The sequence below is a fragment of the Mya arenaria genome, chromosome 3, assembly GCF_026914265.1.
Source record: "Mya arenaria isolate MELC-2E11 chromosome 3, ASM2691426v1".
Classification (NCBI taxonomy): Eukaryota; Metazoa; Mollusca; class Bivalvia; order Myida; family Myidae; genus Mya; species Mya arenaria.
In genome coordinates this window covers 42022149-42041249 of record NC_069124.1, presented here as the reverse complement: position 1 = coordinate 42041249, position 19101 = coordinate 42022149, and the positions used below count along the sequence as shown (strand labels likewise).

General features: G+C 33.1%; 1 protein-coding gene across 8 annotated transcripts in view; it reads left to right on the top strand.

Moving 5' to 3' along the window:
- LOC128228286 (leucine-rich repeat-containing protein 49-like) overlaps window positions 1-19101 on the top strand; it is a 70282-nt gene that overhangs the window by 23417 nt on the left and 27764 nt on the right. For all 8 annotated transcript variants that reach the window (XM_052939509.1, XM_052939506.1, XM_052939504.1 and 5 more), the window contains 4 exons: window positions 69-174; window positions 872-1075; window positions 1918-1984; window positions 2901-3106. In XM_052939509.1, the coding sequence (XP_052795469.1) occupies window positions 69-174; window positions 872-1075; window positions 1918-1984; window positions 2901-3106 (583 nt within the window). The remainder of the gene's footprint in view (window positions 1-68; window positions 175-871; window positions 1076-1917; window positions 1985-2900; window positions 3107-19101) is intronic.

Sequence of the window (19101 nt, the reverse complement as noted above, 5' to 3'; positions counted from 1 at the left end):
TTCTTAAAAGCAGGGACACCCACAGTAGCATGAGCAATCCATTAAGCCATGACTGTTGTATGTTTCAGGGGACCGGGTTATATTTGCGGAAAGCCCATCGGCACCAGGGATCCCTGTGGTCTACAGAACACCCGAAGAACGGTCTTCCAATCCCGACAGACTCAACCTGGACAGGTAACTCTAACTTTTTTCTACTACTAAGCTTTAAGGGTACCATTCTTACATGTTAATTATAATATCATATTTTTTATGTATTTTCAAGGAGTGCTAATTCTCAACAGCTGAATTGAACAAAGCGCTAAGTCAATTTTTTCCCAAGTTTATTTTGATAGTTTTGTTAGAATTTTGAAAAATCTTATGCACGTTTGTTAAACAAAATAAAACAAAAAACTAAAAAAGATGCCTTATTTTTCAAACTCAAAAACTGCCTCATTATAAGAGCTGCAAGGATTAATTAAAACTTGATTTGATTTGATTCCGATATCAAACATATGTCGATTCAATTATATTCGATTCATGTTTTACTTATCATTACTATTTAATATTAAGTTGTTTATTTAAAGGTTCTTTAATCATTGCAATTATGAAAATCTAGGACAGTGTACTTTCATCTAGAACAAGTTTTAATTAAAAAAAACTTTCTGTTATCAAAGTTAAATTACAAAAATACACATCACATATGTATAACAGAAACTATCTGTTGATAATATTTAAAGGAATGACATTGTTTCCCATTCTGGAATGAAAAGAGCAACTTTGCTTTTTGAATTACCAGCACAACAGCATACGGATGATGTAGCTCCTCGCAGCGCTAAAATGACATATACTTCTGCTTGCATGTAATAAAAGTACTATTTTTTTTTATCTATAGGCGGAAGTTGACGGTGTGCCCTATTCTAGAAGGGGAAGAACAACTCCGCCTTCTCAATTACCAGCACAATGGCATACAGAAGATCCAGCATCTTGCAGCACTGAAAAGACTCATCTTCCTAGACCTCTATGATAACCAGATAGAGGAAATATCCGGCCTCAGTTCGCTGCGGTCACTGAGGGTTCTCATGCTGGGCAAAAACAGGTATGCAGACTCCTTCACTAAATGCTACATGAGATTGACTTTAAAGCATACAAGTTATAAGCAAAATGCATAATAGTGGCAAGGATTGTAAAACTGTGTCTGGTGGAAAAAGGACATTTTTAGTGTTAACAAAGTATTATGCGTATGACAGTTAAACTGTGAGGTTTATGTTTTATTACCTTTATCTATTTTTCAAAGATTTTTATTTTTCAAACATATTCATTCAAACAACTCTGATAATTAATTCAACAACCTCTCACATAACTGTTTTATCATTTCCATTCAGTGGCGGGCTCGGCATTGTTGGTGTTTCCCCAACGATATTTTTTTTTAGTATCTATTTTTTGAAGATTTTTTTCTAGTATTGTGATAGCCTTGTTGTCATTGTTGGCGTTGTCATGCAATTTTTTTTAACCTTGGCCGTATCTCAGAAACTGTTTAAGGTATTCAAAGGAAACTGGTTTACATGATACAAATATGTCAAACAAGGCCCATAACATTTGCTTTAATAATTGTCAAATTATGCCCCTTGTCGGACAGAAAAAAAGACTAGCATTGCATGGTGTTTACTCAGCAGCTCTCTTATGTTCCTTAATAAATTATATTTGCTAGCTGTTTTAATGATTTGTTTCATTATCAAATAAATCATGATGCCATGAGATTGAAATTGTAGTTGATGTGCAAAAAGGAATTCGAATGATAAACCAAAAAATGAAAATGCATGGGCAAATAAGCCAGTCATTCAACGGAAGTAAATTGCAACCAATGAAGATCCCAAAAAAGAGCGGCCTCCTTTTAAAATTGTCTTACTTAAAATGTCTTAATTGTACTGACTGCTGCAGGCTACAGAGGATAGAGAACCTGGAATCTCTAGTCAAGCTGGATGTCCTTGATCTTCATGGCAATCAGGTATTTTATAGTTGTCGTTATAAATCAAGAATGTAAGAAAGACAACTCTTTCATTGTAAATAGTGAAATATACACCTCAACACATGAAGTTGTTAAGAAAGACAACTCTTTCATTGTAAATAGCTAAATATACACCTCAACCCATGAGGTGTTATGAAATTATTAAGAAACACAACTCCTGTCAGAAATGTAACTTGAATAAAATAAGTTATTCAGCTTTAAAGAACATAAATATGTTTAAACCATTATAACAACTGAATGTTTATTTTAACAAAGTAAACCTAGTTATAAACTGGTTAACTGGTATCAACTTGGAAAACGACAATAGGCTGGTTATTTGGTACAAATGCTCATCATAAGAAGTTGGCATGTCGCGTGCAAGATTCATGTCAGAAGGTTTAAAGATCAAGGTCACACAAGAATTTTTGCTTGTTTAGACGATTTTAAAATGACCTTGAACAAAATGTTCACATGAGACTCTGGCATTTTACCTGCAAGACTCATGTCAGTAGGTCGAAAGGTCAGGGTCACACTTTAGTGTCATTGGTCAAAATTACATGTAGACTCTCCGTGGATTTGTCTTGGCTATGTGTGGGTGATTTTAAATTAACTTTGCACAAATGTTCACCATGAGTAGCTGGTGTGTCACCAAACAAGAAACAATGATTCATTAAAATACCTTGATAAATAATTCTACAATTTCACATTACTGTTTTATCATTTCTATTAAGCTATTAATCACTGTTTTTTGCATGCATCTCCAATATTTAAACTGAAAAAGTGGGCATGTTGGCCTTCACACCATTTTTAGTCAAACTATACCCCTCAAAGATATATATTTACATTAGAACTGTGATTTACTTTCCTAACACTTTCATTTTAAATACAAGTATCATATATTTGAGTCTAATTTCAGATTGCATGTATCGAGAACCTTAACCACTTGACGGAGTTGCGAGTGTTAAATCTGGCAGGAAATGCCATCTCATATGTGAACGGACTGAAAGGCATGGACGCTCTCGCAGAGTTAAACTTGCGACGGAACAAAATACGAACCGTAGAGGAAGTGGATACTCTACCTAGTCTTCAACGACTCTTCCTGAGCTATAACGATATTTCAAGGTAAGAGTTTATACCAGCCATGTTTAACATTTTATATTTTGACTGTATACTATATATACAGTTGAATCCCATTTGCTCGATATCCCAGGGACCTGCCAGAATACTTCGAGCCTCGTGAAAAATGAAGCCAAGTAGGCATGCTTACAAAGAGTGAAACAAAATCTGTCCTTGACATCCAGGTTGAGCCAACGAGGAAATCGAGCCAAGCGATATTGAGCGAACGTGTTCAGACTATATTAGGGTTTGAGTCAGGTATTAACAAGAACAGGGTGGTGCGGCAAAATTGACAGGGTCCTTAAGGAGACAAGAGCACATTAAAAACGCATCCAGCTGTTAAGACTTTCAGCATCACGAATTTGACACAAAATGTAAGGAATTGTGTTTAATTGAAGTAAAATTAAGTCTCAACAGCCAAATCTTCATATTTGTATCAAATCAAAAAGAAATGTTTTAGTCTTCAACATTGAATTCTATGAAGGCAGAAGGACACCCATGCTTGCCTCCATTAGCCCAGAAGGGTGCTTCCAAAAAAGGACAGGGCTCAGCACCCTTGCCATGACTAAATGATTCTTTAGCTTAAACCCTGCTATATAAATTTAAAGTATGTATGAGGTTCATGCAGTAATAGGTGCTGAAATCTCAAAATCTAGCTTAAATCTGAATAGATATTAGTCTTCATGTCAATTATAAAGGCATTTAAAACAATGTCTTAGAGGATTGAACCCAGAACCTCTATGGTTGGAGGTATGAGGTATCCACCTAGAATATCAACCTGTTTGAGGTCTGGTAATTGCATGTTTGTATAGCAAGGGTTCTGACTCAGTAAATAAAATTGTACGGGAGATATCGGAGGGTCCTTATATGGCATGCTGTTTCATAATATCAAGACTTCAAGGTAAGTCGAGTTAAGCTGTGTTCAGATCCTCCATAGAAGTTCATTTTTATTTTGTAGAGTATGATTTATCAACTTTCAAGGTAAATCTTTGTTAGCCGAGAACAGAATCAGGAAGTAAGTGCACATTTTGGGTGTTCCAAAACATAAATCTGATAGTAAATATAATACTATTCTTTCAAATTAGGTATATCAAACTATAAATCATACTTTTACCTAATTGCTGACTGTGTTTGGCTTAAAGCGACCCTCGTATTTAAAATCAATACATGCACATGATTGTATAATAAGCATAAATTTTGAGTGATAAACCTTTTACTTCTTACTAAATGTATTCATGGAAAATATTAATTATGGATAACGAGATTGTAATTGTGTATTTTGTAGCTAAAAAAACACAAATATTAAATGACTGGTGGGTCCTTAAAGATTTACAGTGATCAACTTTTGTCTCTTAAGGCAGATATACCATGTTTTCTGCACCTTTCAGTCAAATTAAACACAGTATCCTTTATATGAACCATAATGTTTTCGATATCAATTCATCATTTTTGGTGAATTTAAACGATTGTATTAAGTATGGTACTGCTTATTTGGGAGTAAGAGTGCATCTTTTAGTCTTGAATAGTTGTTTGGAAGGTCTATGATCAAATAAACTGGAGTGGCATGGGGTCACCTTAATATCTTAAATTCTGTCTCTTGTTTCTTGCTCAGAGTTTCTACTATTCAAAGATTTACAGAAAATATTTGATTTGATATTACTTACTTTTCATTGATTATAAATAAATCGGGCTTCAATATAAAAATATACACCTGAATGCCATAATAGGTGATTATTAACCTTATTTCTTTTATTTAAGCTATTATTAAGTCAATCGTAAATGGCCATTAAGTCATACAGAAGTATTTTAGGCCAATTTTGACCTTAATTTGTGAATCGTAAAGGATAGATTTTAAATAAGGCTGAAATAAAAACATGTGTTTTTCCTGTAACTTGCCGGACCGTAATTTTTACTGCTGACTAAAAAACATTTCTGCCCATTAATTTATTTAGCTTTGGTGCAACATTAGCCTGATCTGATAATGATATTTTAGTTGTTTCCAAACTTGTTGCTTAGTAACGAACATTTCTGTTTCGGGTTTGATCATATGCCAACATGGCTACATTAGTCTTCTACTGATTGTAAATATGAATGGCCAAAGATTGACACTAATAACGCAAATAAATTATTTCTGCCAATGCAAAACTCATTGAGTGCTCAAGATGTATAACGAAAGTGTACTGGAAATCACTGTGTATAGGACACACTTTTTCCCTTTGGAATTACCATGAAAAAAAAATGCCTGTATCTTATCTGTAGTATTAGCTGGCTTAATTATGACAATTTTTTCAAAGTTCATTTCAGGCTGATTTGGGATCTTCAGAATAATATTTGGAATTATGAAATTGTTTACTTTTTAATTTCAAAGGGATGTAACTCACATCGCCTTAACTGAATTCTATAAATTAAATCAGCAGTGGAAAAATCGGGATATAGTGAGTTCCATGAGTTATTAAAAAAAAAAAATCATTATTTTTAAGTTTCGATATTGTACGATAGATTTGATATATTATGGTTCTGTATTAAAATAATAATAAATAAACAGTCATGTATACTGTGAAGTCGCATATGAAAACTGTGCACTGTCAATGCTGTTATAAATATGTGAAAAGATAGTACAAACTGTTGCGATGGTAGGGTTGTTTGTTCGCACTATGCCACATGTTATAATACATTATAGCTGAAGGTGTTCATGTGTTGAGAATCATTTCTGAAAGGTTAACATTTCTGATACATTATAAACGAAGTAATATATGAGTGCTTTGTGGACAGGGACAGCAGAATGACAGAATAATTTTTTTTTTTTTATTATTTACATAACAATGCTTTGAAATATTGACTTGCCATTGTTACTTTTATTGTGCTGTACCTATTTTATTTTGAATAAATTTCGTGATCATGTTAATTGTTCTATGAAATGTACAAGTATAAAAAAAACATATTTGCTTCGCTGTTTAATATAGTATGATTTACAATAACCATTGCAATAATCACGATCCAAAAAAATATCGTAACTATAAACAAACAATATTAGTGGCTGCCGATTTTGACTTTTTTCACTGCGTCTGATCTATGTTTTCAGATGTTGTTTTTTCCCCGCTTTTCTTCTTATTTTTTACCCTGCATCCTATTTATGCTAATGCCCTTCTATAAACAGTGATTTACTATACCAAAAAATACAGGAAACAAATAAAAAAAAAATTGGCCTGAAATTTATTTCAGTTTAATCTTTTGATAATTTTGGAATTAAACCCTTATTGACCTATTTACGGTAATATGTGTGTAAACTAAAAAATGAATTGTTATACATTTGTCATAATCAAAATCTCATTTTCTATTAAACATGGGAATATTCACTGTACAAATTTGCAGAAGTTTTCAATTTATTTATCGCAAGTCAAATTGATTTTATCAAGACATTGTTAAGTGCATGTCTTTCAAGAAAACATGGATTTTTGAAAAGACGTCAATTATTTGCATCAATACAGTAAACAGGATAATATGCCATAAGTAATGAAAAACGAATGAAAATCTTATTGCAAACTTTATTGTCTAATTATGAAAGTCCAGTGATATAAATTGATGAAATTGAATAACAATGGAGTGATTTAAGTAATGGATTTACACATTTAAGATATATGCTGGAATATTTTGTGGATTTTAGTGTTTGCTTAAACCTTTGATTTTAAGCTTTTAATTACAGCGTTTTAAGTGGCATAATATTATACAACTAGATTTCACAGGTGGTGCTATTATACAGCTTTTGAAAGTCAATTTGTATTCATTTTTATACACTGAAGTTTATTCATAGCAGATTAAGATATTTGTCATGAATGCATTTTTTACAATTTCACAATTTGGATAGAACAGAGAAAAAAACATTGAAAACAAATTAATGAGAACTATAGTATAAAACAGTCTTGATTATTTTTAGAATAACAGTTCTTTGCAAGTAATTTACAATAATGGGGTAAAAATGGTTGTCGAATTGTCCATTGTAATGCTTTTCGCTACTTCTGATTTCGATCTACATTTGTATGAGTCAGACAGTTTTTAAAAAATATGTTTTCAAGATGCTTTTAAAAAAGGCATTCATTCAGGTAACGCAGTCAAGGTTACACATAAATATATTCAAATATTTAGGGTAAAGGTGGCCATCTTGGATTTTGGTGGCCATATTGGATGGATCCTGTGTGGGTCCTTAATAACAATCACTTGTTTTACAAGTATAACAAATTTCAAAAAACTCACCCATAATAAACAATTTTTTCACCACATGACCTGACTACATTTACATTTATTAGCTGCGGTCTGTTTTTAAGGGCAATAATTGAGGCATATATAAACCTTGATGCTGGTGTCAGGAATGCATTGTCATGCAAAAGCTTTAGACTTAATCCACCAACAAAATAATGCATTGGTGAAAGTTTTCTGTATTTAAATATTGTATACAGTTTTTTGGAATATAAGTCTGCTCAATGTTTTTATGCCCCCGAAGGTGGGCATATTAAAATCCCACCGTCCGTCCGTCCGTCCGGCTCTGTAACTTTCCCTTGTATGGACAGATTTTAAAATAACTTGCCACAATGTGTTCCACATACCAAGACGACGTGTGGCGTGCAAGACTCGTGTCGCTACCTCAAAGGCCAAGGTCACACTTAGTGTTTATTCACAATGGAGTGCTGCATATAAGGATATAGAGTATAGGTTGTCGTGTCCGGGCTGTAACTTTCTCTTGTATGGACAGATTTTAAAATAACTTGCCACATGTGTACCACATACCAAGACGACGTGTCGCGTGCAAGACCCGTGTCCCTACCTCAAAGGTCAAGGTCACACTTAGTGTTTATTCACAATGGAGTGCTGCATATAAGGACATAGAGTATAGGTTGTCGTGTCCGGGCTGGCACTTTCCCTTGTATGGACAGATTTTAAAATAACTTGCCACATGTGTTCCACATACTAAGACGACGTGTCGCGTGCAAGACCCGTGTCCTTACCTCAAAGGTCAAGGTCACACTTAGTGTTTATTCACAATGGAGTGCTGCATATAAGGACATAGAGTATAGGTTGTCGTGTCCGGGCTGTAACTTTCTCTTGTATGGACAGATTTTAAAATAACTTGCCACATGTGTTCAACATACCAAGACGACGTGTCGCGTGCAAGACCTGTGTCCCTACCTCTAAAGTCAAGGTCACACTTAGTGTTTATTCACAATGGAGTGCTGCATATAAGGACATAGAGTATAGGTTTTCGTGTCCGGGCTGTAACTTTCCCTTGTATGGACAGATTTTAAAATCACTTGCCACATGTGTTCCACATACAAAGACGACGTGTCTTGTGCAAGACCCATGTCCCTTCCTCTAAGGTGAAAGATACAGTGTTTATTCACAAGGGAATTCTGAATATAAGGACATAACAGTGTAGGTTGTCAAGTATGGGTGGTATTTTTATGCCCCCACAAAGTGGCGGCATATAGGGTTGCCCTTGTCCGTACGTACGTCTGTCCGTACGTCTGTACGTACGTACGTACGTACGTACGTCCCGAAGATTGTTTCCGATCTAATTCTTGAAAACCGTTTGTCCAATCCTCACCAAACTTTAAACACATGTTTGTGACCATAATATCTTGATCAAGTTCGATAGTCATGGAAATCGCTTTAGTCATTTAGGAGTTACGGCCCTTTTTTGCCAAAAATACTTCAAAAATATATGTTTCCAATCTAATTCTTGAAAAGTATGTGTCCAATCCTCACCAAACTTTACATACATGATTGTGACCATAATATCTTGATCAAGTTCGATAGCCATGGAAATCGCTTTTGTCATTTAGGAGTTACGGCCCTTTATTTGCAAAAAAAGACTTGAAAAATACGTCCCGAAGATTGTTTCCGATCTAATTCTTGAAAACTGTTTGTCCAATCCTCACCAAACTTTAAACACATGTTTGTGACCATAATATCTTGATCAAGTTCGATAGTCATGGAAATCGCTTTAGTCATTTAGGAGTTACGGCCCTTTTTTGCCAAAAATACTTCAAAAATCATTATGGCTTATTTTCTGTGACAAAAAACCGAAGTGGGGGTATCCGTGTCCTATGGACACATTTCTAGTTTATGTTCAGAGGCAATTTAAAATAACTTGCCATATGTATTTGACACTTAAAGGCAAGATCAACTTTTCATGTACTGACCTTGTTCGTAGGTCAATGTCACATTCGGGGGCATTCGTCACATGCTGTGACAGCTCTTGTTTCTTTTTATTTGGCACTTCCGTTAAGTGATAATACCCCTCGTTTTTCAGTGTTTTTCAAATTTTCACCAATGAAAATGATAATCTAAAAATGGCATTTACATGAAACTTCATAAACATGTTTATAAACTGGTAATTAATTATTTTGACTTGCAAATCTGCCTAAGAAAATACTTTATGATGAAACTTGGGTTTATGACATACAAGTCCCATAACTCTGGCTAAAATACGGTAGCTCAAGAGCTTATAATACTCCTATACCGACTGAAAATAAATTGGAGGAGCATGGTCAACTGATCTGCTTATGGTGCGCTTTCCCTATAAGTATGTGATATTTATCAAACCTGTGCTCTCACAATTCCCTATCATCTTTCAATATATTGATTCAAACAATAACTTTCCCTGTGCAAATATCTCCTTCCACCCTCTTGTAAAGATTTAAGATTTTCTATTGATGGGCCCATTGTTTTCAAGTTGTCTGATGTTTTATTATGGATATTTAAATTGCTCTCAAATAGAGAACACCTTGTTTGTATAAAATAATATCTGTTGGGCTTGTGTTTTTTATCAATGATTTAAATGAGAAACAAATGTTTGTGAAAGATAATGCCTAATGCAGTGTTATGGATTTTATTACTTTTTATATAACAATTTGGACTTGCACATGCATGGTGATGTTTTTTGTAAAAGTTTCGAAAATGGACGTCCATGGGCCATTTTTTATGATATTTTAAAATATATGAAATATATTTTAGACTAATTATATTTGAAACTAATTCATTTTCCTTAACTTAACCATAGTTTAAAGGGACTAGCTAGCTGGCTGATGATTTTTAATTGGACTGATCAGAATGCATCTGAAAACACTTATTTAACAATTATTTTACTGAATTGGCAGGATAAAATACAAATAAAGCTAAATCAATCTGGTCGTTATGGGGTCCGCATAAAAATTAGGAAATTGACACCTTCACCACTCGGCCACAAAGACTTAAACAATATCTGATGTATATTTTTACCTTTATTGAATACATTGGAAACATAACGTAATATAATATCAGTCAATCAATATCACTCTACAATAATTGCAGAATTGCATCATTAATGTTATTCAAAATTGTGGCATTAAATCAAAGACAATATTTGAGCGAATATCAACATTAGTTGAAGGGTCCTGTTGTTGTTTTTTATAGTGTTTTTACACTCCTCACGATTTGCCACACTTTTTTTCATTTTTGTTTTTTTCCGTTAAAAGTGCATTTTTAACAACCATGAGCAGTAGTCCCTTTTAGGACCTAACATTAATACTGTGTGAAAAATAATAGGATATTAATTTTTATTTCAGTGGATTCAATTGAAGAACGTGTTATTTCAAAAGAATCAACTGAAGAACATGTTTTGAAATAATTACTGCAGCGTCTTAATTGTTATTCTAAGCATAGGTCTGTTTGTCCTTTGAATATTTAATGATATATTTTTTCTCATTTTTTACTGAAGATTCTAAACAATTATACAAAAGATATGAAGACCACAGTTGATAAATAGTTTGTTTCATGAACTGTAGGCAATTACCCTCATTTTTAGGTGCGAGTAGGTAGGTTACAAGGTTTTGTGTTGTTGTTTTTTTTACTTTCTTGAACCCATGAATCTGAAATATTGCAATTTCCTTTGGATAAAAATAGGTCTTCTTCAAATTTGCCTTAAATTTCCAACCTCTATATAATTGTCACCACGTCCACAGTAAGTGGAAATCCAGTGGTATACCACTAGAATGAATATGTGACCTGGGATATTACCACTAGTGATTATTGGTTATCTAAGTGTGTATTTATGTTTACCACTGAAATGCAATGGTTTTTCACTGGTATTATATGGTATAATAATTTCACTGGAATACCAATGTATTTATGTTTACCACTGAAATGCAATTGTATTTCACTGATATTATGTGGTATTTCACTGGAATACCAGTGTATTAATGTTAACAACTGAAATGCAGTGGTATTTCACTGGTTTTATGTGTTTTCCACTGAAATACCAGTGTATCTATGTTCACCACTGAAATGCAGTGGTATTCCACTGGTATCATGTGGTATTCCACTGGAATACCAATGTAATTATGTTTACCATTATAATGCAGTGGTATTTCACTGGAATACCAGTGTTATTATGTTAACCACTGGACTTCAGTGGTATTCTTAAAATATTGTGTGGTATTTCACTGGAATACCAGTGTATTTATGTTTGCCACTGAAATGCAGTGGTATTCCACTTGTATTGTGTGGTATTTCACTGGAATACCAGTGTGTTTATGTTTACCACTGAAATGCAGTGATATTCCACTGGTTACATATGTGGTATTTCACTGAAATACCAGTGTATTTATGTTGACTACTGAAATGCAGTGGTATTCCACTGGTATTATGTGGTATTCCACTTGAATACCATTGTTATATTTAACACTGGAATGTAATGGTATTTCACTGGTATTCCAATGACATTTTTTACTGGAGAAACGAAGAAAAATAGACAAGTCTGTATAAGCTGCTTAACAACTTCCAAGATTTGGGTATATTAATGACTCAGTGTCCCGTAACATCAAACAAATTAATTATTGTTTGTGGCCTTTAATGGCTGATATTATGCTAAACCTGTATTTTAATGGAAAGTAAAAAGAAAGGTGGATACGCATGTTTACAGCATTTATTTTGAATAATATTCTAAAGATTATATGCTGAATTTACTGGAGCTTTTGTATTTCATGGAAAATGCAAACTCAGTTTCCGTTTAATTGCCTGTGGATTAATCAAGGATTAGCACAAATCTGTGAGTTTATGGGAAAAATATCTTTGTGGAAAGGTTAACAATGTTTCGAATCATCTTTAATGCAACAGGCGATTCTAATGCCAATTGATTGGTCCAGGATGTGTTTACGTTCGTTACAAAGATGATGACTTGTATATATTGTACAAGTCTAAATAAATTTTCTGATTTGTAATCTGTTCTGTTTGTTCCGTTCTAGCTGTTTGCTTTTGGAATTCAAATGTTAAGGTGAAACAAGAATTGCAGGAATCATTTCAGTTTCATCCTTAAAATTTCATTTGACTGCGTTGTAATATTTTTTCCCAAATGTGGTGTTCAATGCAAAGTTAATTTTCATTTGGTTAATTTAACGGACACTTTCAGATTTATTTCGAATACCCTTTTCAGTAAAGACGAGAAAGAAACAATAAAAATAAATTCTTTCAATATAATATTAACATAATAATAATTAAAACAACAATACTTAAGCTAATTACTAAAGACTTTAATTGTCATAATTGCTTTGAATAATTATATTTATTAAAAAACAAAATTTTCATTTTTTTTTAACGTTTTTTGTTTTCAATTTTGTACATACTAAAATTCTACACTATTCTAACTAGGCTACAGCTAACTAAGTCTGAAAAATTTCCTTAGTCATTTATCATTGTAGGCAATGAGCATTTTGATATCGATACAGCATTTAAATTCATGATAGCATAAAGGTTACATATTAATAAAATGATCTTAATCACCGCGTCATTGATTAGGATCAATTTGATTTGATTGTTTTACGATTTTGTCCTTCATTCATATAGGGTTTTTTAAAGTTGTCTGCGAAGCACCTCAGGATGATATTAATATATTGGATATAAATTATGACAGATGAGAAAAACGATGGCTTTTTTGCTCAAATAAGATTTAAAATGTCAAAATATATGGACTTTGCAAGAAAATTCGGTAAGAGGCATTGCTGTGATAAATTACATACTGTATAAGAGATAGTTGTGATAAATGTTGGTTAATTCAAATTTGATTTATTTCATGAGATATTTATCAAAAATTTTGATGGCTTTTATTTGTTGGCAATTAGTTGAATGACTAAAATGGATGAAATAGTGGTATACAGATGTGTCTTGATTTTGATAAATGACTGAAATTTATTAAGTTTCTTAAAATGTCGAGATTATCCGTTATATTATCTGTGCGTCGAAAACTGTGAATGTTAATTTTGGCGAGGATTTATGGATTTAAAAAAAATGGATGTTGGCATTAAACAGTATCCTTCTTCGGAATGCAATAAGTTACCATGTTTAATTTCAATATGGAAAGATATCAGTTTGAGCAAGCTTTATGACAGTGCTTCATTACGTATAAAATAATGATTTCATATGGAGGGTAAGGGATATGGAGGGACAATGTACCGAAAAGGTTTGTTAGAGAATGGATAATATACTACAAGTGAATTTGACAATGGAAAAGTAAAGTGAAAGTAAATGTAAACATGTAATTCAGTCATCGAAATTAGACTTAAATTGGATGAAAAGCCCGAATTCTTAAATAAACTATTGCTAAACAGCAAATTTGAGCTTGCAGGCTTGTGTTAACTTCAACCACTGGTAATAAGAAGACAGTAATTAATTCTTAAATTACCTCCCTTGTGAAACAGGAAAACATAACAATGTAAGGGAGTTAACAAGATCCAACATATGGAAAAGGATTCATTTCTGAAATGAACTAATAGTTATGAATGCAATGTATCTCAGCAGGGATATTTTATTTGAAATTCCCAGGAGTGTCAGAGGACTCTGAAAGATAAGGAACATGTTCTGGGAATATTGAGTGATATTTATCTAAATTACCTCCCTTTAAATGGGATGATAACCTCCCTTGCTAATTTTACAAACTAAGGGAGATAATAAAATTATCAAGATGAATATGTACCGGTGTAAAACAGAGGTGGATTTCTGTCTTGTGGGATCTAACGGTAAAGAATCTGAAAGCAGCCTGGTTCCAAAGCCCACAACAGCCAAGGGTAGGAAGGATAAGAAGCCCGTTATTCGGCCCAGGCGCCCGAAAACACACCTCCCTATAACACGAGCAACCACAAGTATCAATGGGTAAATAGTTTTATTTCTTTTCTTCATGGCATATTGTTTGTTTACAGAGGAAACTGATAATTGATTCAGTTTGTAGTCTTCTTACTTTTGAACATAGAGTATTTTTGAACATAGAATAGTGACAAATTTGCATTGGGGTAAAGTCACCGCTGAGAATAGGTTATAGTTTATGAATAACAAATTAAACAGATGTATTCTGAGGGAGCAACAGTGATGGTTTGCTGTGTCATTGGCCTTCTAATAAAATAACATGCCTTTTGGTGATTAAGGTATAAATAAATTTTTGATGAATGGAGCATGGTCAATTCAAGGCAGTAATTACTTCCCTTTGCCATTCTAAATTATGTTAGATTTTAAGGGGAGGTCACTGCATAGAAAACTCATCAATTTTAGCAACCAGTTTAGCACTCGCCTTCCTGTCAATGATATTTTCATTTCTTTGTGCACTGACTGTTGAAATGTTTTAATTGGTAAATACTTAATTGTATTTCAAAGTCAATACGTTCTGGATTTTTTTAGGGTGCGAAACAATTATTATGCAACAGTCAATTTTAGCCACGATGATGTTGCTCTCATGAAAATTATCAATTCAATGAATAAATATTGAACAAAATAGGTCATATCAAATATATTGTAAATTGGATAATGACTTGTATGCATACTGTTGATGGTTATTGTAAATTGTGAAAACTGTTTGGCGAAGTTATTTAAAATTGAAGACCAAATGTTTTCTTATTCACTTAGACAGATCTTTATTAAAGCAGGGTCATTTATGGTTAAATTCTTTAGATCTTTATGAAATGTCTATTCATAACAAAAAGTTTGTTTGACATTTCTCAACAGCCATTCACAAAAGTAAACAAATGTTACCAGCGACCCATGTTTTTAAAATCACCTTAGTGGTCGTATTATTATTTTTTTGGTTTCTCATTACAGGAATTTAGGTGTTTTGATGAAAAAAATAAAAAACTTACCTTAACCTTCTTTTAACTTGTTAATTAATCAAGCAATAAGAATGGTATTATATCTGAATTAAAGGTTCTTACGCAGGACACTAAAATAGATTGCTTTCAGTATGAATAATGTACATCTAGGTAATTAATCGATTGGAACCACAGAATAGTTCAAAATAAATCGTAATCGGCAACATTTCCAAAGTCACAATTATAACAAATGCATGTTTATCGATTTCTTTTTAGCGTAATCAACCTCATGCATGCCTGCAGGTGTAACACCAATTATTTAAGAATTATAATTAGAAAGCGGCAGCGTAAGAAATATATACAGTCCTTGGCTTTCACTCGGCGATAAATTACATAACTGTCTCAAGTCTGAGATCAGACTCTATTGGCAAAACTGCAATTATGTCCATTTCATCATAACGTTCCTTCTGGTTGAGAATGGATGCTGACAATCGCTGAATAGTATTACTATTTGAAATTGCACAATTGTATACATTTATTTTTGTAAAATGAATAGAATAAGGCTGAATCTTTCAAATTTAATTAAAGTGTTTTTCTGTGTCTTAGTCAAAACTCGGACTTGTCAGTCTGTCCGTAAGTAAACATGGTCCCTAGATTATTTCTGATATTATGGTTGAGAGCTTTTAACTTCAGATTGATTCGTACAGTTGTGAGATTATTTTTTGCTCGGACATTTGCAAATAAAACAGTAGGATTAAGTACCATGAATATATAATACATAAATGGCTTTGGAAACAACTTCAGAAGATGTTTAAGTAGCACCTTTACCATGCTTTGGGCATGAATCCCTAATATTCAAACAGATCTTAGAATCCAGCTATTTTCCGGTATTGACAATTATCAGCTGTTATGCACCAGTCAATTGCAACCACGGCCCCCCCCCCCCCCCCCCCCCCCCCCCCCCCCCCCCCCCCCCCCCCCGGTCCGGGGGTATACCGGGGATAGCCTGGGAAAAGGGCCGTGTTTTTAACTTTCAGGTGTCCCCGCAGTGCCGGGTGAATGTGATGGTTTTGTCTTCGCGCAAAATATAGCGGGGAATGGGCCTTATCCAGGGTCCCTGGGGTGCGGGGGCATTTGGCGGGGATTTTACCACCAGTTCGTTCCCGCAGGGCGGGGATTTTACCCCGGGTTGGCTGGACCGAAAGTCAAAGTCCCCGCTATTCCCCAGACCTGGGTGGGCCGTGGTTACAATTGACTGGTGCATTAGAGCCTCTGAAAAAGTGTCACTTTAATGTAAAGTTATATTGAATTTTGCAGCTTTTAATTACTTTATATTTTTAAGATATCATTAAACACACATTTAAATGTTGGGGTATTGATGAAAAAATCTTTGTTTATCCTGTGACTGATGCATGTTTAAAACTCTTGGAAAACAACAGAATATAGGAGTTTCAGTGTTTTTTATTTTTATAATGTAAGGGAGATAACCTAAAATGAAACTTACGCCTATGTATAAGTAAGAGGGATGGATTTATCTTTCTACAGAGCAAAATATTTTTAATAGCATAATTTATTTTAAATGATATAATACAAAAAAATTAGAAAATAAAAGATGCGTAATGAATCTGTAAGTTATTATACCCTAAGATAGACCAAAAGTCTTAAATGTGTTGTATCACAGTAACTCCAAAAGATTTGCACCTACACACACGAAACTTCATGGGTGTGTAAAAAATATCAGAATTGGCTGTTGTGTGCATTTCACTCGGTCAAACAAGAGTTTTGGACCTTTGTGAAAAATTGGTCTATAAAATCTTGAATTGCATGTCTTAAGCACCAAATTGAAACTTCATATGAATGTTAAAGTAATAGCAGGGGTTGTTTTCTTTCACATTAATAAATGATCATTCCACAACTCAACCATTCCAGTGTCCAGGTGGCGTCATCACGACAATGTTTGCCCTTAAGTTTAAACTTTCTACAATGATCAATATAAAAAACTTTATATGTTGATTGAAATAATATATTCTTTATATTTTTCTGCAATTTGTTTAGCACAGCCGGCTTAAAGTTTAAAACTGAATAAACAGTTTTAAATCCATTTCCAATTTCCATCTATATTATCTTGTTTATGGCCAATAAAATTTTGATAATATTCGATTTCGTTTGTTCTGCAGCTTAATAAAATCAAAGTTCTTTGTTTCGTATTTGAACGCGGTATATTTGTAGTAGATTGTTAAACATGGAACAATAAATATGCATTCGCCATATTAAGTAAGCAGTTGTATAATTTTGCATGCACAGTATTATTGCTAATATTAGGTGTTAATGCGATAAAATTTTCGTGTCCGTATTTTGCTGTGATTGAGAGATCTATATCTTTCTTTTAATGTAGTTAACAAATTTGGTCACAAAGTGTAATTGGGTTTTGTTATTAAACGGCTTGGCTGGTGACTTAGATGTTTAAGTGTAATGATCGTGAGAACTATATATCTGTTATAAACTTGATACATTGAAAAATTCCACAAGTCGGGATTAGCATGGATTTACATGGAATTATATTGTGAAAGGATGTCAGTTAAAATTCGACCAGTACATCAGATAGAGAACCTGATTTTAAATAAACGTTATCAATTTTCTTTCATTTTGCAATTATTCGAAAATATGGGGTATTTAAAGTCGCTCTATGCATTGTGTTCAAAGTATGTTAATTATTTTGTTCAATAAAATCTATAGGACGCTCACTTTGGTGAAGACAAAATATTATCTATATAATTTGCTAAATGGTTTATCTTAAAATAGAATAATTTTTTATGATTATCCTTTCTCTCTTTTCAAAATTTGTCTATGCAGGGGTACAGTGAATTTACGACAATCAAATAAAAGAAAGATTATCATACAAGCGAAAAATAAATGCAGAAACTCGAGTGTCGCCTCGATGTAGGAGGGGTGATTTCTGTCTACATTATCATTGTTTCTTTATCTAGTCCCGATGATATATTATCGAAAAATAACACTCAAATGCATGCTAACTGAATAAGTGCTTTTATATCTATTGATTTAACGTGCTTTTAATGTGTTTAAAATCAATTGAACTAACTTTGATGGATTTTACATGGGGTTTTCTTTTTTTGTTCCGTAATTATTGCCAGCGTGAAGCACTTATGGAACATATAGACCAAGCTTTTATGGACTCGGACATAATTAAATACGCGGATTGATCCATTTTCTGATACCTGAAATTAAATCAAGTAGTATCTAGTGATTCTCAATTTGGATATAATCGATTTACTTTTTCAAGTGGATTATTATAATACTGTTAATTTTTTAATTTAAGTCTTAATTTTTCACAATTGTAAAGAACTTAATTTTTGAGTCAATCTGAAGTATGTTGAACTTCAAAGCTTGCATCATCATTTAAAGACCTCGATTTCAAAGTGAACAACTGTGATTTTAAAATGGAATTGTGTAGCATTACTTTCGCAAAAGTATTTAGCTTTTATGTAAGTGCTTAAATTTGAAATGAAATGTTGCTTCAAATTTCTTGGTAAAATTGCACCTAATGAAAGTTGATGGTTGGATGTGCATGGATACATTACCATGATGTTTGGATTTGCATGTATAAACAAAACTGGTTTGATTTGATTGGATATTGAAAAAATGCTTGATGTTTAAATTGCATGGATAAACAAAACTTGATGTTTGGATTTCATTGGATATAAAATTCTTCATGTTTGGATTTTCATGGATATACAGAACTTGATGTTTGGATTGCATGGATAAACAAAACTTGATTTTTGGATTTTGTCGGACATAAAATACATGATGTTTGGATTTGCATTGATATACAAAACTCAACATGTTGTCTGAGGCATCCAAAATTAAACAGTAACTCAACTCAAT